This window comes from Hyalella azteca, unplaced genomic scaffold (genome assembly GCF_000764305.2).
Source record: "Hyalella azteca isolate HAZT.00-mixed unplaced genomic scaffold, Hazt_2.0.2 contig4411, whole genome shotgun sequence".
Taxonomy (NCBI): Eukaryota; Metazoa; Arthropoda; class Malacostraca; order Amphipoda; family Hyalellidae; genus Hyalella; species Hyalella azteca.
The window spans coordinates 12,479-38,235 of NW_025934628.1; the positions used below are offsets into that span (position 1 = coordinate 12,479).

General features: G+C 37.6%; 2 protein-coding genes across 7 annotated transcripts; one reads left to right on the plus strand and one right to left on the minus strand.

Moving 5' to 3' along the window:
• The first annotated feature begins 297 nt into the window (after nucleotides 1-297).
• LOC108676157 (protein fuzzy homolog) lies at nucleotides 298-6,719 on the plus strand. The gene is made up of 9 exons (XM_018164200.2): nucleotides 298-562; nucleotides 797-918; nucleotides 1,169-1,379; nucleotides 1,782-1,931; nucleotides 2,191-2,397; nucleotides 2,656-2,861; nucleotides 3,725-4,355; nucleotides 4,610-4,740; nucleotides 5,081-6,719. Exons 1-9 carry the CDS (start codon nucleotides 482-484, stop codon nucleotides 5,136-5,138), a joined length of 1,797 nt encoding a protein of 598 aa, XP_018019689.1. The 5' UTR covers nucleotides 298-481; the 3' UTR covers nucleotides 5,139-6,719.
• On the minus strand, nucleotides 4,879-25,757 carry LOC108676158 (dihydropyrimidinase). 6 transcript variants are annotated; one of them, XM_018164201.2, is made up of 16 exons: nucleotides 25,689-25,757; nucleotides 23,814-23,923; nucleotides 23,155-23,286; nucleotides 20,279-20,282; nucleotides 17,909-18,003; nucleotides 16,750-16,823; nucleotides 16,069-16,179; nucleotides 14,828-14,955; nucleotides 14,242-14,421; nucleotides 9,850-9,963; nucleotides 9,213-9,445; nucleotides 8,447-8,672; nucleotides 7,948-8,058; nucleotides 7,103-7,276; nucleotides 5,754-5,847; nucleotides 4,879-5,578 (listed from the first exon to the last, which is right to left on the minus strand). In XM_018164201.2, exons 3-16 carry the CDS (start codon nucleotides 23,265-23,267, stop codon nucleotides 5,502-5,504), a joined length of 1,734 nt encoding a protein of 577 aa, XP_018019690.1. In that variant the 5' UTR covers nucleotides 23,268-23,286; nucleotides 23,814-23,923; nucleotides 25,689-25,757; the 3' UTR covers nucleotides 4,879-5,501. The 6 variants fall into 6 exon arrangements, with proteins under 6 accessions (XP_018019690.1, XP_047735963.1, XP_018019692.1 ...); XM_047880007.1 differs by lacking the exon at nucleotides 20,279-20,282 and having other exon boundaries at nucleotides 23,151-23,286; XM_018164203.2 differs by lacking the exons at nucleotides 20,279-20,282; nucleotides 23,155-23,286; nucleotides 23,814-23,923; nucleotides 25,689-25,757 and adding an exon at nucleotides 19,272-19,458.

Sequence of the window (25,757 nt, forward strand, 5' to 3'; positions counted from 1 at the left end):
GGTATTATTGCAGATTAACTACATCCAAAAAAAAGGGTGTTTTTTTTTTTAATTATATGTTTTTTGGGGTGTAGATTACGAATCTGAAATCCATTTTTGGCGGTCGGCATCGGAAAACCGATTTTTTTCATTGTTAGTAGGCTAATTGCAACATAAAAAATAACACCTCAAAAAAGACAAAAAAGATGAAAAAATAAAAAAATCAAATAAATCAAAAAAATCATGAAAAAATATAAAAAATCATTGATTTTTGATTTTTTAAAAAAAATCAAAAAAATCGCCAACCCTCGTAAAGATCCATTTTCATTATTACTTATATCCATTACCAGAGGAATTAAACTTCCCTCCTACTTTCTTCAATTAGCAAGTCAATGTAAACTCCTAAAATATTGTCCCTGATGAGCTCAAAGTTGGTTGACTTTGAATGAAAAAAATACTTAAAAGTATTTCTGCTCTTAGTTTTTAATATGTGATTATTACCATGAGTTCCATCACGCTTGTGTGCATTGCTGCATCAAGCGGTGTGCCTTTGATCATTCGGCATCGGGGTGCTGGCAAGCCTGTAAGTAACTCTTTATGTCCTATAACCTAATTTTCCTTGTTTAAGTGACTTATGAATGATGTTTCTTTAGCACAAATTTGTAATACTTGTTATATACTAGGAAATTATTTTCCATCATACTCTATTATGCTACTAGTTTTATTTCATAATTTTTATGAGAATTTAAATACTTGGCCTCCAAATTCAGGCAACTGAGTGGAAATTAAATGAAAAAAACCTTACAATTTTTTTCAGCCACCTTTTAATGTTGTTGGTTCCCTCAATGGAGTCTACATGTTTGGGGAGTCTCAAGGAACTCAAATTCTTGAAACAAAAACACCTTTCTCAGCCATCACGTGGAAAACCTACCATGACAGGTTGGCTTCATTTGCTCTACAAGTTTATCATTAGTCTAACACAGTTGTTTCTTTGTATTTTAACCTAATCTGTATATATATGTGTGAAAGCTTGTGCTTATTTATGAACAAGAACCAGAAACCTGAAACTTGTACATAAGAATTTTTTAATACTTTCAGAATAAGTTTTTAAGAACAAGAAAACAAGCTATATCAATAATTTCAATTATTGTTTCATCAATTTTAATGGTTTAAAATTTTTTCCTTATAGCATTCGCCTGATGCTTCTTCATGGAGAAGAAACTTCCAGCATTGCACCAGAAAAAAGGACCAGCAAAACTATTCTTCAGTCTCAGTGCCTCCTGGGAGGAAGGCCAGATGAACGTTTCTTGGACCTACTCTTTGACTCCCTTGTGCTGCTGCTGAGCATTGATGCTCTTGTCAACATTACCAGTATTGAGAGGCTCAAGAAAGATATGAAGGTGGTTCCCTTGTCAGCAAGCTATGATGTTGATGAAATAGAAGTAGTAATCTCATTCCTTTGCAGCATGGACTTATTTATAGATCTTTAATTGTTGATATTTCACTAAAATCTTTCTTGTATTTGTAATAAGATGATTTATTTTTATCTTGATTTGTGAGGCTCATTGAATGATCACCATTCTCATTCTACCAGGTCTACCAAGTATCAAGTTCAGCTTTTAATTTTACTTTTATCAATAAAGAACTGTGACATGAAATGATTACATAATATTGTTTTTAAGATGTAAAATAACTTTTGATGGTAGTCTTTCTGAGAAACTTGATTGCTTAATTTTAATCCAATGCACTTGGGTGAAAATTTTGAAATCTATAGACCAAAGTTAAGTACAGTAATGTTGCAGGTGTGCAACCCACTTCTGGACGTGCTGCTGGAGCGGTGTATATCAGAAACCAACTGGAGAGGCGCCCAGAGCATGGGGCCTGGACCTCTATTCTCGCACCTCGTCTTGTGTGCTGACACCGTCCTACCTCCTGACAATTATAATCTCCAGGTAAATCCTTCCTCTCATCAAGGAATATATGGTTAAGAAACTTTTTATTAGTTTGCTGAAGCATTTAGGTTTCATGTGTAATAGAACATATCCACTTGTGCAGTGGTTTTATTTTTTGCATAACAATTTGACCAAATTTTGTGTAAGAAATACCATTTCACCTCATAATTTATTATTATTTTTCTTAGTTCATTCAGTTATTTACCGATCATAGAATTTTTAAGTTCTAATACTGGAAATTGAAGCTTTACTCTAACAGAACGAGGTGCAGAAATGGAGTGAAGTGGAGTGCAGCAGCAGCTACGCATGTCTACTGAGCAGCTGTGGCCGGGTGCTGGCGGGCTCTAGATCCTATTGGTCCCTCTCGAGCTCAGAGCTCGTACTGCTGCCGTTGCTGCTGCTCACCACGGCCGCTCCCAACACTGCCAGAGATGTGCCTGTCTATCTCCCCAATAAAAGTCCTAAGGTATAGGGAACATGTTTCTCATCATGCCGGAAATTCGTATTATTAGTTGCATGTTTACATTGTGTAAAACATTTTGTATATCCTACAGATCCTTGTGGTGTACTTTGCCATTATCCTTGAATGGGTGAATAGTTCCGGTTCAGTTTTCTCTGTGCATAGATGCTGTAAGTTCAGAGCTTTAAAATTCAGATTTGAGCCACTAAACGTGATTTTTCTAGTTGAATAGTATTATTATTAACACAAGTTCACCGTGGCCAGGTTCCTTTCCGTCTACTGGGAGTGAAGTTGACGAGCATGGTGTGGTGCGCATCGCTGGCGGGCCCCACGCCATCTCTTGCTCACGTGCTGCGCTCTGCTGCCCTCTTCTGGAGTCCGTATTATGCTGGCATAGAGACGCTGGCTGCCACGCAGCCCTACAACATCACTGCAGCTGTCAAGCAGACTCTTGATAAGGCCGTCTTGGGGTCAGACTAATACGCATAGTTGTTTATGTGTAGTAATTAAATATACTTTAGCAGTGTAATGTGTAATTACATATGCTTAAGCAGCATAATGTGTAATCAAATATACTTTAGCAGTTACATTGCTTAAAACGTCCCACGTCATTTCTTGCCATCAAGTAAGCTTGCAATGATGTAGCCATCGAAGTAATTTTTAACATTTCTCAATGTTGAAACGTATTCCAGTCAGATTTTGAAGTTGATCATGAAAGTCGGAAAGTACTCAGAGCCCCATTGGATAGTCTTGCCCAACTTTTAGCTTCGATGTACTTTTTTTACAGCCTATCTTATTATTCTAAGTACGGTATCATGGATAAAAAGAAATTTCTAGTCTTCAACTTTTCTTAGTCAGATTACTGATATTATACTGATGTTCTGATATTATTACTGAAATTTCACCTATATGGTTTAATATTAAGGTTGATAATTCCAATGATTCCATCATTTAGAGGTTTTTACTTGATGTGACCTGAGCTCATCCCACGCGCCATTTACCTAGTCTATCTTAATTTATTCCGGATAATTCCTATTAGCTAAAAATGAAACATACATACCGGTATTAGCGAATTAGCATGAAATCAATTGTACCGCTTGAATTGGTTCAAGTATTCTTTTTTTAGATTAAACGATTCTAAATGCATCAGTTCCTAATTAATAATTTTTTTAGGGTTCCTTTTTTTGAGGGAATGCATCAGTTCCTAACTAGAACTGAGAAATTTTTTAGTTATTATAAATTTTCAGTTATCGGCGAGCTTAGTGCAAAATTCCATCATATATTACTTTCCATCTTGAATAAAGAGTGCATCGAGGAGCCTTCTGATGTGCAGGCTGCTGGTGATCAACCAGGAGAGCAAGAGGTGCGTGTCTTGCGTGCATTTAGGAAACTCGGGCCGCAGCAGGACGGACATCACCCCTCCTGCTGCTAACGATGCAACCAGCGATGCATCATCGTCTAAATCCAAGAAACCTTCGTCTCCTGCACCACCTCCTTCCCACACAAGCACGCTACGTTCCAGTGCTGCAGGCAGCGGTCAGGCTGTTCACACATACCAGACCGCTGAGGCCACCATCACCTCAGTCACTGACAGAACCACTACCAGCCACTCACGGGCGCTTAGTCCATCTTGTAGACCTCTTAGTCCTTCACGAGCTCAAAGCCCTCCACTCACAATGACCCGACCAGCCAGAGCTAAGTCTCCTGGTGCCGGGAGAAGAAGCAGATCTCCTGGGCGAAGAAAGTCTAATGAATCTGCAAGTTTCCGAGTTAAATCTCCCGTGAGAGCAAAATCTCCTGGCAAATCGCTGTCTGGAACGCTGAGGAGCCGCAACGGAAGCTCTAATGTTGGTATGACCATCACGCCTGCCTTCAAGACTGCGGTGCTGGCAAGCACTTTCAGAAGCCTCGCTCCTTTGTTCGCGCAACGCTCATCTTCTGTTGGCCGTCATCCTGCCACACCAGTGAGTTTAACAATTTTTGCTTGTAGACTTTACATGGGCAGATACAATTTTAAATTTTTTCAGTTATCTCAAAAGACAAGTAGTCAAATGTCATCTGTATTAGGAAAATAATGCCTAGCTTCCAATTTTTATAAAGTTTAAAATTATCCTTCTGCTCAAAATCCTGACAGTAGTTGATAAATGCTGATACACCTGAGCAAGCATTGTTCAAGGTATCATAATAGTGAAACCATTTAATGTTGTGCCGTGATCAGACTGGCGACTCGTCGCACAGCATTAAAGAGACGTACGTCTGGTGCGGAGCATGTCGAGTGTACGTCATCGTGTCATCACCTCTCTTGCTACTGGTGTTGCTGCCGTCCACATTACCACATCCTCTCGCTAGGTAAGCTTCATTGTTTTTAGACGATTTCAGATTCAGATGATAATTTTTATTCTTCACATGCCTCATATAAGCAAAAATTAAGTAAAATCAGCACTTGGGTAAATGTTGCACATGTTTCAGAACCGTCGATATCAAGTGGAGACTTGATAACCTATTGAGACTTGATAACCTATTGAGACTTGATAACCTATTGAGACTTGATAACCTATTGAGACTTGATAACCTATTGAGACTTGTTAAAATTAGACGTGAAAGGAACTGCCATGTCGGAGAAGCTAACCTCACACCTGTCCCAATGAAGTCTTGCGTGTAAGCTTGCTAATAGTGTTATGTTTTGCAGGGCTGTGAGCTACAAAACCCTGGACGTTTTTCTCAAGAACAAGTCGACGAAACTGTGAGGTACAAGATATCATAAAGAGATTATTAGAAAACTATACTTTTTTTATTATCTGATTTCTGAATTTTGAAAAAATTGTTACTAATTAAAGACCACGTGCGTGAAAGGGAAATAAAAATGGGAAATTTTCCAAGTAGGATTCTTGTGTCCGAATGTAGATGACTTATCTTGTCGTAGGATATGAAAAAAGTACTCGTTAGCATTAGTATAATGAGATTCGGTGGAAAATTCCTACATAATTAGAATTTTTGCCTCGTGACAAACTTGGCATTTGTCAACAATTAATTGTCCCTTTCACTTGAGGTTAAAATATCTCTGAATGAGCGCTGCTATGGTACATGGTCGCGTTGTCGCGGCCTCTTGATCACCAGAAGCTGCCAGAAGCGTTCCCTCCAGGTGGTTGGTTGACTTTAACTGAAGATCTTGCATAGGAAGCTGTCGCTGGAATGATGAAATTACAGTATTAAACGCAGAAGCAGCAGTAATATTAGCAGCACAATTGATCGTAGGGACTTTATCGCGAGTGAATGCAGCCACTTAACATGAACAATAATTACTCTGCTGTGAATGTAGCCACTTAACATGAACAATTCCTTTGCATAAATGTATTGATTACCTTTCACGGACTGCGGCTCTATCTCCGTTATCGTCCCGTCGTTAGAGGCGTCATTGGCCACGTACACGGGGCCGGTGTAAGGCTCTCGCTCCACCTGTACAGTAAGGGTGCGCCTCAATAGATTACTCACTGTAATACTGGTTATTTATTATAGTTATACTGGTACTGGCGGCTTCCAGTGAAGTGAAGCTGTTCATTTAACTGTCGCTGTTTTTGAAGATTCATGATGCAGCACCTTATACGTAACGAAAAATAAAGCTTTTGTATACATTATAATTTTAGAAAAAGTTTCGCAAGTTTTTCAGTGATGTCAATGATTAATTTTCGGTATATGTATTTTATGAGACATGACACTGTGCAATATTTTACGGGATATTTTTTCCGTTGCATAATAGGCTTTACATAATTGTAAGTAGTTTATAAAATTAATAATAATGTTCATAACACTTGATATTCAAGTGAAGCCAAATATCAGTTGAGCCATGATGTGCCTGCAGTAATTTTGTAAGTGCGTAATTGTTTGTTTATTGTTCGTGTGATCAGATAGCATATTGTTACATTTTTGTACAGCCGTCATCAGCTGCATTTGATGGTAAATGAATACCTCTTATTATTTATTAACAATATAATAGCACGAAAGAATTGTTTGGAAGATCCTAAGGCATACCAGAAAATGTTGGATTTTGAATTTAGATAATTATTTGTCTTGCCTTTGGTTATTATTATTTTGAAGAATATTGTTCCCGGAATTTAGAATAAACATGGCATCTTAAAACTAACCGTAACGAGTTAAAAGAGGGTTTATTGTAACTAATCCGTCCTAATGATCGCCGAGCCGTATTGTGTAAGCCATTGTTTGATTGTTAATAGCATTAAGCATCGTGCCAGGTCGTTAATATTTACTCATGACATTCTCTACACCTCTCATTAAGTAAACATTTTTACCAATAAACCTAGCTAAACTGAGCCTGTTTCCGTTATTTATGCTCCTCTTGCCTGACACTATCAACAGTTATGAATTAACATCACCATCCAGGAACTGTACTGTCAAAAATAGTTAGTAATTATGTCGTCTAATAAATGACAGCGTTTCAAGCTTCAGTGACGTCAATGCTTAATTTTCGCTATATGTATTTTAGGAAACATGACACTGTGCAATATTTTGTGGGATATTTTTTATGTTGCATAATAGGCTTTATATAATTGTAAGTAGTTTATAAAATTAATAATAATGTACATAGCACTTGATATTCAGGTGAAGCCACCGATCACGCCGCTACGTGTACTTTTGACAGCACAGCAATAAAACTCAACATTCTTAAGTATCATCAAAGGCTAGCACGACTTGCCTTCTTCCACGCCTTGGCAGCATCCCTGGCAGGAGTCCTGGCGTAGACGGTGGGGGAGTAGACGGGCGTGGGTATGTACCGTCCTGAACCCTGCACCACCCTCACCTCCCCGTCCTCCACCACCACACGTCCTCCGCACACCACCCACTCTGCCACGCCGTGCACCTCCATGCCCTGACAATAAACTTCTTACTCAGTTTCGTTCAGCTGAATTCATGAAGAAATTATATTACCGTATCGAACTGGAACATCTTTTCAATAATATCTGGGGTTAGTAGACCGGAGTTGAAGCAATTATCTTAATTGGTAGAGAACCATCAGACACTCGGCTGTTAGGATTAAAATCCGATTTAGTAAGAATGACGATCTCGGCAACTGAACCTGAAGGTCGAGGACTGTCTTCTCAGAAAAGATTGCAGTGAAGCAACCATTCTTTATCATCCGCCTGTACGTAGAAATCATTGGCGCAGGATGGTCGAATGAACTACCCACCTCAAAAATGTTACAGTGATAAACTACCCACCTCAAAAATGTTACAGTGATGAACTACCCACCTCAAAAATGTTACAGTGATGAACTACCCACCTCAAAAACGTTACAGTGATGAACTACACACCTCAAAATTGTTACAGTGATAAACTACCCACCTCAAAAATGTTACAGTGATGAACTACCCGCCTCAAAAATGTTACAGTGATGAACTACCCACCTCAAAAAACACCTCAAAAATGTTACAGTGATGAACTACCCACCTCAAAAATGTTACAGTGATGAACTACCCACCTCAAAAATGTTATAGTGATGAACTACGCACCTCAAAAATGTTACAGTGATGAACTACCCACCTCAAAAATGTTGAAGTCGACGGCCTGGTGGTGCGTCTTGGCCGAGATGACGCGTGTCGCGTGAGGGTTCCACACGACCACGTCAGCGTCGCTCCCCACAGCAATGCGACCCTTGAGTCCGTAATAAAAAAGCTCAATTATCAGGCCCTTATTCGAAAATGCTCTAAAAAGAATTATTGTTGTGAGAACTTACGATGTTTAGATTCGAGGATTCTCGAGTATGGAAGGGAAAAAGAGGAAACGATTTTTAAAGCAGCCTGCTGCAAACAGAAATCAAAACGAAATGTCGAACTGAATAAAAACTGCGTAAAATTTTCTGCACACTTTTGACACATGGATTGCTGCAATTATAACATAAAACACACTCCTAAATTCTGCGAAGTATGTAAGGGTTAACTTTCTATTCCTTTTTCGATTACACAATAAAGGAATGGAGTATAGCCTCAAGTGATACTGATATAATTTGGTAGTTTGACTTACAGCCCGTAACAAAATTCACCTTTTTGGGATAAATGTTGAATATTTTAGCTGCGCTGGTAGAAGTGACGGCCACGAAGCGGCAAGGATCCATCTTGCCCTGCGCGACGCCCTTCTCCCACACGATCGACATGCGATCCTCGACGCCGTTCACGCCGTAGGGGATCTTCGTGAAGTCGTCTTTCCCTAAAGCTTTCTGGGATCCTGAGAACGTGCAGTTGTCCGTGCCGGTTGTCTGCAGGTCACCGCTGCACGCGCAACAAAACTTGGTCAAAACGAATCATAAACCTACAATAAATACATGTTCACTTATCTGTGAGGAATTCACTAACGCTTTTACACTAACACGAATCACTAACACTTTTACTTGCACCTGAATATGTAGTAGTAAACCTTTACTGCGTCTTGACTTGAAATACAAGCAATTTTTACTATTCATGAATAAGTTCAGACAAACAGAAATGGACAAGCATGAGTTTCAATCCAACTTGGTGTGAAAATTTGATGCATAAAGAACGGCATTATTTTACCGTTCGTTGAGTGAGCTGAATGATCCATGTTGCGTCTTCACTGTTAGACGACATGACGATTTATCGCTAGGTTTACTTAGCTCCGTGGGGGAGGCTAGAATCTGCTCGAGCCGAAGATACAAAACTAGGGACCGACGCCTGAAGAGGGTAGTCTATGCTACAGTAAACTAGGGCAAGCAACATAAAAGTTACTGTAGAAAACTACAACTCGCAATAAATATTACCAATAAATGATATGTTTACTCCAAGATTCCATACTTGGCGAGAAGGTCCATGAGATGGCCGGGAGTGGTGGGGTCAGAGCGCAGCGGAGGCCCCATGACGAAGGCAGCGGCATGTCGCCAGCAGGTGTGGCGATAGTGGCTGCCGCTGGCGCCCAGCGAGGCAGCAATGGTCTCCCCGAAGACGACGTAGCCTGCTCGTCGCTTCTCGCTGAGGACGTCGGCAGCGCTTTTGGACATCACGTGCACGACGTACAGCGGACAACCCACCTGGAACCTCTCAATGATGTACCATCCTAAAATAATAAATTATGAACTAAAAACATGAATATGAAGACTAAATCATTCATACACTGCTAGCCTAATTATGACTCCTGATAACTTGTTACCCTAACTGCTGTCATTCAAAACGAAATCACTCATATAAGTATAATTATGTGCGGAATTAGAGTATACGGCATCTACAGAGCGGTCTAAGTACAATCATGAACGCCATAATGGTTAAAGCTTCATATTTTAGGAAGTGACTAATTAATTATTAACTAATTAATATTAATTATTTAATAATTAATATTGATGTTGCCTACTATATTAATTAACGTATGTTAGGAAGTCACTAATTTTTCAAGAAAAGACAATACTGTCGTCTTGCTGACATACGAGATAATCAGTACCTGGTTAGAGAGCACGCACGCTCTGTTGGTGGCCTCTGCCTCGACTTCCTCAGGCCGGCTCATCTCGTGCCCTTCAGGACCGGTGATGCCTTGCGCTAGTAACTTCGTCGAATTCTGCGCAAATATTATTCTATATTAACTGATGGCTTGTATGTGCAAATTAAACCATTGTGTATTATTCAAATGCTAATCAATCAAGCAAAGAGACAGCGACTAATTATAATTATATGGCGATTACAAGATAAGAATTACGTTTAATCACTAAGCTTTAAATAAAAAAAATTACTTGACTTGCTTTCTCTTTGTAAGTAATGTTATAGTTGATCAGTAAAGAACCACCTATGTGAATCACAGTACATTGATAAATACTGGTGTCAAAAACTGGTTTTCTGCATCTTCAGAAATTTTCGAGCAACATCTTTAAATTTAACATGTATTTTACGATACATTTTTACGCCACTCTATAACTATACCTAAAGCTAAACCAGTCTCTATTTTACGCATGTGCTACACGCATTAACATTATATTACGCTTCAGATGCAAGCAAGCACATGAGAGGGGTTACAGGCATCAGTGCAGCCCAAAATAGCACTCGGTCCCACTACTATATTTATGCTTACACGTTTTTAGCTGTTTTTACGGAGTGAAAATGCTAGAAGATCTTGGAATAAATTCTGATAGATTAAGATAAGTAAAGAGGATTGGACTGAAATTGAATGTAAAAAAATGGTTTGCACAGTATTCAAGAGGTGAACATTGGGACAAACAATAGTTAGTCGAAAAAAGGTAACAAGCCTATCTCGCGAGTTACTTCGAATGCGTAATCAGCGATTGAATACTATAACTAAATGAAGTTTGCTTTAGCATCTCACTAATGCCATTTCACTAAATAATACTCGTATATGCCATTTCAGATTCATTGCCTTACTCAAAACCTATAGCGACATGAAAATGGCAGGACCTAAATAAAGTTTTCGGGCGAGACTCGTTTAAAAGAAGTAATATTTTAAGTGAGTCACAGCCTTTGCTTAAGTCGTATTTCAGGACAAACATTGCAGACTGTTTTGACTTGCATTCTACGCATGACAGGAATATGTATAAAATTATTCTGCTCAATCGCCCTGAAGATGAAGCATTTAATGGACGATGTCTTAAAGTTCAGCAATTTAACAGCCTATTGGATAACATACCATAAATAAAGTAAAGAAATACTTGGTAACTTACTAAATGTGCTTGTACACGGATTTACTGTGGTGACCAGTACAACTTAAAAATACTAACCACGACTTATTACATTGTTTCTGGTCTCATGTACAAAAGTATTGGATTTTCACTCGGCCAGTAGCGCCTGTATACAAGGCCAATAGTGCGGTAAATAGTGGCGGTTAGGGTTTGAAAGTTATCATGGCCGCCATTAGTGGCAACAATACACGCCCTTATGACTGCCATATAACCATCAGAAGAAAGGTAGTGAAAAGGAAGTCGTTCAGAATAGTGCAACTGTTCAATTGTAACACAAAATCGCGAGGCCGGTAAAATCATGGTAGGGTGTAGAACCAAAACGCCTATTCAAAAACTTATTTCGAGAGAAATTTCATTGCAGAAATTACTAAAAATGTCATCTTTCAAATGTACATTTGAGTATCTGTGTGAAAACTAATTTCGTTCAAGCGACTACTGGTAAATAAGCTCTGCAATGGTCCTGAGTGATGTAGAAGCTATAAATTCTCAAGGCACAGCACAGGCAACGGCTGACAGTTTATTTAGTCATTTGCATTCCTGGCTGGAAAAAATAATGCAAATCACCGACATTTGACCCGCGTCTAAACCTCAGCGACTATCATCTCTTATCACTCAAATAATTCATATTTCATGACATTCCATAATATTTTATGGGCGCTGTTTGAACTTATTTGTAGAGGAAATGCTGCAAAATTTCGATAATTTATGCAATTAAAGTATTATTGTAAATATACTAGGCTGATGTTAAACAGACATCCAGGCGTATATGACTCTATATAATATATATTAAAATATATAGAATATAAGAGACTATACGCCTCGTCCGCACATGCGTTCTAGGCGCGTCGCGCTCCTGATGGCATTCTAGACACGAACCATCACAACGCAGGTTAAATTACACATTTTTCCTGTGTTTTCTGCCGATATATACATGAGCGGCTGACATTGTGAGATTAAAAAATCACAGGAAAAAAATAATTATAAATAATAAATTTGAAGTTATTGCCCGAAATTTAATAATCCTTTAATAATTATAATACTAATAATAGAAATTTGCTCTCAGAATTGCGAGATGAATTAACCTACGCTGAGGCTCTGTTGAATTGATATGAACATCGTGTAAAATTGGTTTAGAGATTTAGATGATTATAAAATTATAAGTTATGTTACATTTCCATGTAAATATCTACTAATATTTACTACTACTAATACTACTTTAATTCATTCATTTACTACTACTTAATTCATTCAGTAACTATAAATAATATAATTAGTAGTAATTTAAGATTAATAAATAAATGGATAAGCCGAAAAGTTAAAAAGTCTTCAAATTTTTAATCAACGCTGATAATGATGTAGCATTACGTTAGTACACGTGGTAATAAAACGGCCGAGTAAGTTGTAAATTCAGACAGCAAGTAAAACATACTTCAATTCAGGTCACGAATTGAATGACGATGAGCCTGGCTTTTGCAACCATCCTTCAAGGAGTCGTTGGAGGATGGTCTTTTGAATTTACCTAATATTGATGATTTATTTAATAAAAAGTGATATTATGAATTTTTTTATATAATAATCAAGAATCGTTCAATGTCAAACAGATGATTGTGTTTCCGTTCTTAGTGAAAATGATTATCTATACGTGAGAAAACGTCACTTTCCTATCAAAAGCGTACAAAATGTTTCAGAATATGGCGCGATACGAAATTAAAATAGTTACCACTTAGCACGTAGGTTCTGTGGTATGTATGGAACGTAAGTCAAGAAGCGTGCTGCTTACATACGAGCTAATCGTTGGGTGTGTTGCATACATACGAGCTAATCGTTGGGTGTATTGCCTATACATCCGAGCTAATCGTTGGGTATGTTGCCTATAGTACATACGAGCTAATCGTTGGGTGTATTGCCTATACATACGAGCTAATCGTTGGGTGTGTTGCATCAAGTTCATGCATGGAAATTTAAATGAACATAGAGACAAATAAGGAACATGCTGCATGGCTGGTTTTGATATGTTCACCGGTCATCATGAGTGACGTAGACCGAAGAACAACGCAATCCACATGTGATACACGATAGCATCGCTGATTTGGATCTTAATAAAATATCATAAACAACGATAAAGAGAAAATTGCAAGTTAATTTTTTTTCAATTAGCGTCATAGGCAAATTTCAATTTCAACACCGGGTTGTATTGGAATATTTGTTTAATTATTGTTGTTAATGCTAGTAATGTTCGCATTAATTTATTTTAATACAGCGCTGACGTACGATTAGCCAGGTAATCTAACGATTTTTTTATGCCTAAAACTCGACACAGTATTCTATACGAAAGTGTAATACAATTTATTCCGTTTGACCAGATAATATGCTTCGTGTAGTAGTACCTAATATTGGTAGTTGTATTACAAAATATTGAGGAATTAGATTCTTTGGAGATTCGGTTACCACGATCCGTTGCAGGCCGCCATCTGACTGAGGTTGTAGTGCGTGGCTATCACCTTACTGACCAGGGCCCATACTTTCAAAAGAAGTTAAGAGATCTTAAGTTCATCAGCCAATCATTGACGGCCTTTCAAGCAAAATCCACCAATCATAGACAAGAAAATAGAGCGAAAGTACCTACGTTCATTTAGCGAGTTTTGAAAGTATGGCCCCAGCGGACTTTTTTTTAATTATCAAGACTATTGAACATGGCATCTGATACGTGGGACAGAAATAACAGAATTGCTTCATTATTTTTGTCTCCTTGTCATGATACGCTCGAATGAATTTTATCGACTTGAGGATGTAGTAGGCGCTATCACTTCAATTAAAATTATCACTATTCTTCAGATGACCAAAAATCTACGATTTTAAATACGAGCGTTCAAATAAAGCAGCGGAGAGCGACGATTAAGTTGACAGCACTGAACAAATGTCAAACCTAGAAAATGGTAAGTTGTTAGAATATAACGCTCACAAACATTCAACAATACTGATTATTGAATCGTGGTTGTGTAAAAATAGAAGCTAAAATTTATTAGTAACGAATAAAATAAAGCTTTCAAATAGGTATATATTCATAAAACACCGCTTCCATTTAGCTTAATGTCATTCCACCTTTCAGTCCAGCTCAAAATAGTCTAATCAGCGTCCCTAGAACTGACCTCCTTGATGACATCGCCGTTCTCAGCGTGTACGAGCGCCAGCGCGCCCAGGCGCTTGCAGGCGTCGAAAGCGTGCAGGAGCTCAGTGTCGTTCAGCTGCCAGACGTCCTTGTACGCCATGAACATCTTGAAGGAGTTGATACCGTGCACCTGGCACAACTCCTCCATCTCCTGTGTCACCTGGATGCATGTACATCAAGAGATTTCTTAGGTGATGCCTTTAGATTTAGTTCGCCACCTGGATGCATGTACATCAAGAGATTTCTTATGCGTGATGACTTTTGTTTTAGTTACTAACCTGCTATGTCACCCATTTGTGTGTCTAAAAAACTGAAAATAAATAGTCTTCGTCCTTTTAAGGAAGAGGTACAACAGCTAAACAAACACAACAGCCAAACACAAAAGTAGATATTATCTCACAATGGACAACCTTATCAGCAATTCGACACTGTTCCACATCAGACGAAACACACTATGTACTTTTAAACTTGACGCCAAAATGGACGCTTTAACGCCAAAATGGAGATGTTCTAAGTGTTGCAAGAGACGTTTGCAACACTTGCAATCAATTCCTAAGCCTAATTACCTTAGGACCCCACCAGGTGACCCCGACATGGAAGGAGTAGTCGCAACAGACCTTAGGGTCGGCCCACGCCCTCCACTTGTGGTACGCCTCCACCAGACTCTCGTTACGGCTTGGCAGAACAAAGTCCACTGCCATCGTGAAAAATTCATGTAAATCTACAACATTATTCATGTTTCCAATAATCCTGGGGATAATGAATCAGCAAAACTTTCGTTCTAACTTGGCAGTTTCAGATCCACGGCTACGAGGACAAATCTTCCCTGGTCTACGTAAGATTTTTTCAATCATCGTACAAGACATTTTTCTACCATTTGTCTGCACGACATGAATTTGTTTACCCTATTATCGAAGCGTAATACAAAAGAATAACAATTACCAGAGATAAAAAAAGAAGTTTTGACTAAAATCTTCAAGATTATCTCACTAAATCACTGACTTCACTGTAAAAAGAAGGAACTTTATTCAAAAACTCTGTAAATGACAACCTAATCGCCTCTGTACTTATGTCGCCGGCATCAAACAGAAATGTTTCAGGGTATGAAAAGAAACAAACTGGAACTTTCTAGCAACATTTGAGAAGCCGTATAATTATTAGTTCTATTCAAACACAACCTAATGTACCGTACTTCTGACTATAATTATGCAATTTTGATTGAAAAGCATAGAGTTAAGCTGTGTTATACACATTTAAATTATAAGTAATAAAATAATGACTTACTGAACTTGAGTTAAGCTGTTTCAAACGCGTTTTAAATTAAAAATTTATAAATAATGTAATAATGATTTCGTATGTGATTTCAAGAGATTTCTTATGTATTTAATTCTTATGTATTTACTATAATTTATACATAAATTATAGTCTTATAGTCTTATGTATTTAATATAATTAATATAGTTACGAATGATAAGCGTAAACATTGTGAGCGCACTGATCATGGTGGTGCCGCCGGCGAGGGCGGCTCGGGTGCCGGTGTAGAAGTCGTCTATGGCGAACATAAATTATAGTCTTATGTATTTAATATAATTAATATAGTTACGAATGATAAGCGTAAACATTGTAAGCGCACTGATCATGGTGGTGCCGCCGGCGAGGGCGGCTCTGGTGCCGCTGTAGAAGTCGTCTATGGCGAACATAAATTATAGTCTTATGTATTTAATATAATTAATATAAATACAAATCCTAAGCGGTGTAATATAACTAATATAGTTACGAATGATAAGCGTAAACATAGTGAGCGTACTGATCATGGTGGTGCCGCCGGCGAGGGCGGCTCGGGTGCCGGTGTAGAAGTCGTCTATGGCAGAGGTGCCCATGAAGGGAAGCTGCATGTGCGTGTGAGTGTCAATACCGCCTGAAATATTACATTACACTCTCATTAATTGATGCAAATCGTTTTATTATTAAATTTACTGCTATTAAATTTAATAATTAATTTAATAATTAATAACAACTTCAATTAATAACAACTAATTAATAACAACTTCAAGCCTCCCTACTTCAATACACAAAAAACAACTGATCGTGCTATTCCACTTAATATTTTTAATTAATTTTAATATGTATTTTGTGAATAAATATTTCAAATTATTTTAAACAAAATTATAGTAAAACGTACAGTTATGCTGAGTAAACTTAATCATAGAAATACTATCATTAACTTACAAACTAGAAAGAATTATCGTAATTAGCCTTCACTTCTAGGAGTGAATTATTATTATCATTATTATAATTATCAGTATTATCTTGCAGTTTCAGATTCAGATGAATAGAAGCAAGCGCTCAACTTTCATTGACTTTGGCAATTAAAATATATAATTTTTAAAATTTGACAATTGAAATATTTAATATATAAAATATTTAAAACGAAGTACACAACAATTACTTGCGCCTCCTGTAAAATAGAAAAAAAATTTAGCCTCACCGGGGATGACGAGGCGGCCTTTGGCCTCGATGACCCGACAGCCTCCGGGCACGTGCAGATCGCTGCCGATTTGCCTGCGTACAAAACACACGCAAATGTTCTTAACTCTCTACCGCCTGACATGAGTAACCGGAGCAATATTAGTAGTATATTAATATTACTAATATAATATAATATAATATAATATAATATAATATAATATAATATAATATAATATAATATAATATAATATTAATAACATTAGTAACATGAGTAACCAGAGCAATATTGTCACAAGCCTAGCCGAAAAGGATACGTTCTAGTGAGCGCAAAATGACTTGCACTGATGGTTGCAGCTACGTACGACAACTTTAAAATGTTCTCTGTTGCGTACAAACGTCCTCAGGTTGCTACACTCAATAGTTTAAGTATAATTTAAGTTGAAAGTTAGGTTTCAGGAGAGTGACATATGGTGGTAGAGGGCTAAAAATGACGCACGCACCAAGCAGAAAATATAGAGAAGTACGTACCAGGATAAATAACAGGAGAGAAACAACCAGAGCACTGCAAACAACACTCGGAACAAATTACAATGAGATTTCGGCATTCACGAACAAATGGAAATTCAAAATCAAAATGAGATAATGAGTGAAAATTTAATATTTATTCTTAAAAGAATTGCCCAGTGAACGTTCGTTAACTTTACCACTCAGCCGCTTAGCCCTTGAGGGCAGTTAATTATCTCGCATCTTCTATGTAAATTATACTGCCGTTCAACAAACGAGCTCTAGAAACATATTGATGCGTAAAACACAGGCAATACTGTATACCGTACATCACAAGTTGGCGATCCAAGGTGCCAATGCGTTCCAATAAATGAGATAATCACTATTCTTATTATCATCGAACATACTAAATAAGTTCACAATAGACAAAGAATGAAAAAATAGTTATCAATTATCAAAATAATTATCAATATAGTTCACAGTTCAGCAAGCAGTACAAGGCGGGTGCCGACAGGCAATACATGTTGGCGATCCAAAGTGCCAATGCGTTCCAATTAATGAGATAATCTCTAGTCTTATTATCATCCAACATACTAAATAGGTTCATAATAACAAGATAATCATCAATAAAGTTCACAGTTAATCAAGCAGCACAAGGCGGACGCCGTACTCACGCGATGACGCCGTCCTCGATGTACACGTCGGCATCTTGCATGCGATCATCGTTGACCACGCGACCCCCGCGGATCAAAATACGGTTCTGGGCACTCTGCAAATACGTAATAATAGATTAAAATTTAATACCGCGGATCAAAATACGGTTCTGGGCACTCTGCAAATACGTAATAATAGGTTAAAATTTAATACCGCGGATCAAAATACGGTTCTGGGCACTCTGCAAATACGTAATAATAAATTAAACATTTCATCAGGATTTCCTGCGTGCATTTTTGAAATGTAATTGCATCAGTGTTATTACTTTCAAGCATGCAGTATTGTGAAATTTTCTTCACTTCAACAGTTTGGGAGTACCTTGATTCTGAGAGGAATTTTTTTCACGGGTAAATCGGCGTTAGTCATAATACCAAGTAACATCGATTTGTTCAACTAACAAAATTTCTGTCAAGCTCCCACTGTACTTTTAAATAAAGCCCTGACGTTTGTATGCGTTGTTCATTAACGTTTGTCAGCCGCAGAATAATCGTCTCTCTATTTTATATGACCAAACACGGAATTTATTTGAGCAAAAATTTATTTAAAATTTTGAACATAAACTGGAGCAAGCTCGTGGTGTTCCGACCGTCGCGACTCCAACGAAAGCTCTGAATGTCGAGAACTTAGAGTTGTACGGCTGAAGCCTCCCTCATCTTATCTAAAACCCTTTAAACCTGATGCCTTGCTTGAATAATTCCTATTGATGTACATTGATAGAACTACACCAGTTCCGAAGATTGGAAGGAAAATAATTTTTTGGTAACAACGCTGTACTAAAAGACGCTACATTACTAAATTTTAATAAGAATTATCTAACGAGGAAGTTGTTCTAGTGAAAACTTTTCTGATAAGAGTATCTTAACTACGGGTAGGCACAAGACGGGCGCTTGCCGGCAAATGGCCCGCAGGCAAGAAAGATGCGAGGGTGAGGCGATAACAGGGGCATGCCAGACCATTACTCTGAGAAAATGTACATAAAATACTCGTTTACAGTAAAGTTTTAAACTGAAATTCTGAAGATCACTTCGAGATCGTATAACGATTAGCATTAGCGTAAGAAATTTCATATTCTCGTTTAGTTGTGCATTAACACATGAAAGTTTTGGCCAAATTCAATCGTTAATAAAATGAGTTGCTGGCATTAATAACTTAATTCTAAACAAAAGAACACACCGCTTTTTAGAATGAAGTCGCAATTCTGTTGTTTCGTTCATGACGTTGCGCAGTAAAGGTTGCCTGTAAACTCACCGTACAATGTATTCTTACATAACAAAAACTATATAAATAACATTAAACAAACTGAGTGCAAATTCAGTAACGTACCTCATCCATCGATGTTAGCTTCTTAAGTTGAATGAACAGATCTGGGCTCTTAGTAGGTATAGGTGGTTTCAAGTTCAAAACAAGGGATCGTAAAGTAAGGAAGTAATGTGAGAAAATCTGCGTAGGAATAAACTATCAAATTACATCACATACTCTACGTGCGTAGAATATTTCATCGTCCTCGCAGTAAACACACACCACAGACATGCTACTCATGTGCGTGGTCGCATCAACGCGAGAACACAGACTATAACAATTTAAATATCACTGCGCGCCCTCAGTCTTTCATGTCTTTTAGAATATATACGGCAAAAGTGATGTACGAAATTGTCATTCCAAATAAAAAACAATTCAATGGCAAGCTTTAGAGTTATTATTTTGTCATGACGAACAAGTCATCTGACTTGGTAAGCAAAAATTTACGAAGCATCTTATTTACTAAAAGGGAATAACGAAGTTTCTTATATACGAGATAAGTTAGAATAACGAAACTTCTTATTTAGTAATCTGAAATATGGGAGCTCCTTATCTCACTAAGCATATGTTGCAATACCACAACACTCACACCTCAGCAGTTAGTTGAAATAACAAACAACATATGTCGTATCAAGTCTATTCAGAAATATAACGTCATTTATAGTTGAGAGCACGCGTGACCCAGCGAGCAGTCGTGCGTATGCCTATAAGTAGCATCAGCAGGGACAGGGGCATAATGCACCGCATCCTGCCAATTGTGGTCTCAATTCTGACACTTGTGACTGTCTGTTCGAAAACTTCCCGTCATTTATGAGCATTTCTGTCTTGATTAGGATTTGCTGGAGTTAATCGGGAAGTGAATGATTCAAATCTAAAGTAACGTTATTTTCAAACAAGGCGAGGGCTAAACTAAATAGCGGAATAATGAATAGTTAATTTAAATGTGGTGTCCGGGATTAAAGTCATTAGCGTCGTATCGAATTATGAGAAGATAAAAGCATTATTCAAATTCTGAAACCAATTCAAGTTACGGACAAGACGTGTCACAGTAAATCCTAGTCAAGACTAAAAATAGTCTGTGTCGTTGCTACATTTTGATATGGAATGCATCGTACTTGATTCTAAAATTCCACATAAATATCTACATTTCATTTAAGAAACTGGGAATATGTGCATAAAAAAAACACAGCACGAAAAGTTTTTTATCATGATTTTCGGGAGCATGAAAGGACAGCGTGCAGTGGGACAGACGAAACTCAGTACAATATACGTCATGACCCTGCAGAACGCCCGGCGAAAATAAAATATTTGTACTTTCTCTCTAATTAATACTAACTTCAGCAAGGGCATGATAAACATGTTGCCGTTTGGTTAGCACCTTATATTAAGAAATAAGTTCTATACTTGCTTGCAAAGTGTCTCTATAACCTTCATTAGAATCCTTCTGAAAAGTAAGCTGTTCGTAGAATTTCCATATACTTAGTTGTAGATTATGGATTGTTTCGAATGCAAGATGGAAACATTTTCTTTTCATGAACATAACGTAGAGACAAATACTTCGCAGTACTACAAGGAAGACTGGAAACTTTTGCTAAGACATTGAGTGGTTTCAGTTAAACTATTTGATCCATCGGCCAGTGATACCACAGATGCGAATTAGTCGTGAGAATTTCAGCATGAGCCCTGTCTTTGAGTTTGGTCGTCATCAAATGTAGACAAGTTTAACTGTCGTCGTACGAATTTCAGTATCGCACGAATTTCAGCATCAGTATGAATTAGTCTTACGAATTTCAGCATGAGCCCTGTCTTCGAGTTTGATCGTCGTAAGATGTAAACAAGTCCAACTGTCGTCGTACGAATTTCAGCACCGTACAAATTTCAGCATCAATACGACTTAGTCTTACGAATTTCAGCTTGAGCCCTGTCTTCGAGTTTGATCGTCGTAAGATGTAAACAAGTCCAACTGTCGTCGTACGAATTTTAGCATCAGTACGAATTAGTCGTATGAAAGATCAGCATGAGCCCTGTCTTCAAATTTGATCGTCATCAGATGTAAACAAGTTTAACTGTCGTCGTACGAATTTCAGCACCGTACGAATTTCAGAATCAGTACAAATTTCAGCTTACGTACGAATTTCAGCATGAGCCCTGTCTTCGAGTTTGATCGTCATGAGATGTAAACAAGTTTAACTGTCGTGCGCCGCCCTAAGCACGTCACAGGCAGCGGCAAGTTCGACGTCCTGCCAACAACTGAGGCACCCACAGCCCAGTCATATAAAGCTGAACTTTCCTTCTACACACAAGCTAAACTGAGCGAGCGTCAAGGCCACGCGGACGGTGGGCCGAGATTTGCAGACCAGCCGAATACATCCTTTGCTTGGCAACAGCAGCAGCGCTGTCATGAGTGAGAACGACAAGGCAGGCAAATTTAGAAAGCTCACTTCCAGTTGAACTGAGTTTAATATGTTAGTGTAGTTCTGATAAAAGCGTCATTCAGTTGACATGGCTGATTTAAAAGGCGATATTAATCCAGAAATACAAGTTTTTAAACCCTGTCGATGTGACAAATTAGTAACAAATTCAGGCTATTACAGATATGTTTCATTGATTGTAATTATCTAACAACGAGTAATACTGTTTCCCAAATACCATCACAATATACTAATGATATTACTGCCATAGCACCCACGCATGAAGCGGCAAGTCTCAAGTAAACCTCGCAAGTCAACAAAGGCTTGTTGTGTGGGCATCAAAGCAATACAAAAAGAATGATTTACAACTATGAGCAGACCTCGCCATGTCTTGCGAAACCAAAACTCAGTAAACAAACAGAAGCGATACTCGAAAAATACTAAATTTAAGCAAAAGCCACGCACAAATCCTGAATCACAATTCCCAATCGAATCCGAAAAAATTACGGATGTAAATTCAGGCATTACAATTTACAAATCATATATTTGTTTTGTTAGACGTAAGTGTTGGATATTATATTTTATTTTTGTCGATAGTCCCGGTAGAGTGTAGACTGTACACTATAGACCATGTATTCGTTCAAAGTCCCTTTTACGTGTCAGCAGAGCAAAGAACTTCATGCTAACCCACTACATTGAAGTAAAGCCTCCAGCAAGTGAACACTTGTGTGCTTCACAACAACCCACTACAAAAATATGTAGCACAACTGTGCCGCACATGTGTGGTAACCTTGACATTCCAGGTATACTGCTGCTGAATAAATTCTTTAAAAAGTTGTTCAGTTTGATCTTTGCAGCGGTTGATAGCGTTTTCTGTAGTTTTGCTTACATCAATAAATCACTCTCCCAGAAAATGAAAATCCAATAGCTGTCAGCCTGAGCAGTACAACGATACGAGTACAATTATTAGATTTTATTAGCAACCGTTTCTTCGCATCGTTACTTCATGAACTCGGAATACATCTTCTCGAAACATAACCTCTTTCTTACGTGGTCTGTAGATAAAAAATGTCCAAAAAAGCGGAAAAACATATTGAACATTTTTGAGCTGCCCAGGCCGTATTTGGCAGAAATGCATCAACTACCCAGACATCCACGAACTCAAATAGGTCGCTTTACCCCAAAGAAATATTTATTATTTTTTAGGAATATTATTACATAAGAAAAATTATTACATAGCAATAATATTATATTGGAATATTATTATATAAGAAAAATTATTACATATCAATAATATTATATTGGAATATTATTATATAAGATTTTTATTATATAGGAATAATATTGTATTGGAATATTATTATATAAGAAAAATTAATACATAGCAATAATATTATGTAGAAATATTATTATATAATAAAAATTATTACATATCAATAATATTATATAGGAATATTATGATATAAGAATATTATTATACAGGACTACTCACCTGTTTGAAGCCGCGGTCAGGTTTACGGGGCGGCGCAGTGAGAGGCTCGGCAGCGTAGGTGCCGGCGCTGCGAGGCACGATGATCTGCTCCTCGAGCGCCTCCAGTAACTCGTCCATCTGTGATACCGCGGTGCACCTAGGCGTACGAACAGTGTACACGCACATTTCATCGTTGAATATATTCGTTATTCAAGTCAATCTGCACCTAGGCGTACGAACAGTGTACACGCACGTTTCATCGTTGAACATATTCGTTATTCAAGTCAATCTGCACCTAGGCGTACGAACAGTGTACACGCACGTTTCATCGTTAAATATATTCGTTATTCAAGTCAATCTTTAAAAATATAAATATGGATTCTACGAATATATAAAAAAATTTATTGATAAACCTAAACCCTAATTCATTACCTAAGCGTACGAACAGTGTACAGGCACGTTTCATCGTTGAATATATTCGTTATTCAAGTCAAATATTTAAAAATTATGAATATGGATTCTACGAATACATAAAAAAATTAAATTGATAGGATATTATTAATGTAGCATTTGTAATAGCAACAATCTGACACGAAAATTGTAGGTAGAGAATAATACACAGAAAAATCATAAACAATATTGGAGGTCGAATGTCACAATAAAGCAGATTATCTATTGTCTTGCCTCGTAACGTCGTACGTATCTTCAGGTCCGAGTGTCGCGATGATAAAGATGTAGATTACAACTATAAAGGCGATGGTCTGGCCATTCCTTTTCACGTACGCCAGCCGTCACTGCACGGAGGACAAATTTATAATGAACCATTTATACTGTAATGTTAAGATTTGTCGAACGTATGGTTAAAACGCAACTTCAATCGTGCGAACACATAAGGTTGCATTCAAGTATGTACAACTGTTAACTTGAATCGGCTCTTCGAGAATCGAAAACTGAGCGACTCATTGATGAACAGGCCCAAACAAAATTTGAGTTTTGAGTAACGTCCGTCGATTAAATATGTTCGAAAGTTTGCGTCTTTCAAGCCTAATTTAAGTTTAAAATTAAATTAAAAAAAGTTGTGCATGAGTTCCCAGCTAAACGTAAGTTTAAACTGGAATTTTTCGATTAACGTGTCTTCATTTCAAAAAATATTAAATGTATTCGGCATGACAAAGTTCAAGATAACATTCGAGAGGGCTGTGATTTTTTATCCTGGGCAACGCCGGTTTGCCATAATAATTTACTACAGAAGCCACCGTGCATCGAACAAGCACATTAATAGCATATATCACATTACACAATTACGCTAAATCTAGACAACTTGAGGCCATCGGCATCAAACCCCCATTAAGAGAAGGAGCAAGCAAGGTCGAATGCGATTGATTTTGAGGTGTGAATTTCTAGCAAGATTCCAAAGTAGCGTACAGTCTATATACTCATTCCTAAAACGCACGGAACACAAGTTACGGTACTGCGATTTGTGTGCCTCGAAATAAGACTTTCACTCGTTGCTGATATACTGTGAATTTTTAGGCTTTTAGAGCATCAACTTTCGGTTATGATTATAGTTATTTAATTGGGAAAATGACAAAAAATATTAATTTTTTATTATAATATCATATATTATATTTATATATTTTGTATCACTAAATATTTTTGCTATTATTCACCAACGACCGAATCGGACCGATAGTAGTGCGAAAAAAACGGTAGAGGGAAATTTCTTTCACAACTTCATCACTAAAATGTGCGTCCAAAACTCGGAACGCCGCAAAACTAATGCACTGCTGCAGGGTATGTATTAATTCTTAACTTCTGGTCGGATGCTAAGCGGAAGTAGGTCGTCGGACATGTTCAAGACACGTGTCACGTGCGCTGAAGCTACGGCGGTTTTGATGATGTCGAATACGAAATCTAGGATCAAAATTATTATTAAATTATTTTTTCAAGTCTCAGCAGTTTACCTCGGTTTTGATAACACGTCTGGCAAAGCACGTACCGGTAGACAATTCGTGCTACACGCAAGCCCAGGGATGCTCTGACGACAGCAGAGCTGGGCATGGGCGAAGGAAGTATCGAGCCAGTTCCACGCCTAACTTCGGTTTTCGTTTCTTCAATTTTTTTGCCGCCAATATGGACATTTTCAGCAAGAATATATATATCCAACGCATACAAAATTATGTATTTTGTATTTAGTAAGGAATTGAAATAGAGAAGCGGTAATGATGATCAACAAAATAGAGTTTATCTGAATAAGAAGGCATTCATATCACTATTTCTGATTTTATTCCAAATCAAAAGATTCTATGAACAACTAACTAGTACATAAAATGCAATATTTACAACTTGCTTGTAAATTAGATGGATCTAGTATAACATTTTTCTTTCACAGCAAGGTAACCGGGAACCACCTTCCTAAGTTCCAAGTCGTACATATTACAGAATCAGACTTAATGTTTATTTATTACGCAAAATATTTTAAAAATGAAGCAGTGAATAGATAAAGACTTTCAAGGCATATGAATTCACCAACTAACAGTTGTTTACCGACGAACTTACTGTAAACAACCGGTGACGAGTAACGTATCAGAAAACGCAGGAGCGGTACAACCTCACCCTCTCCTTACA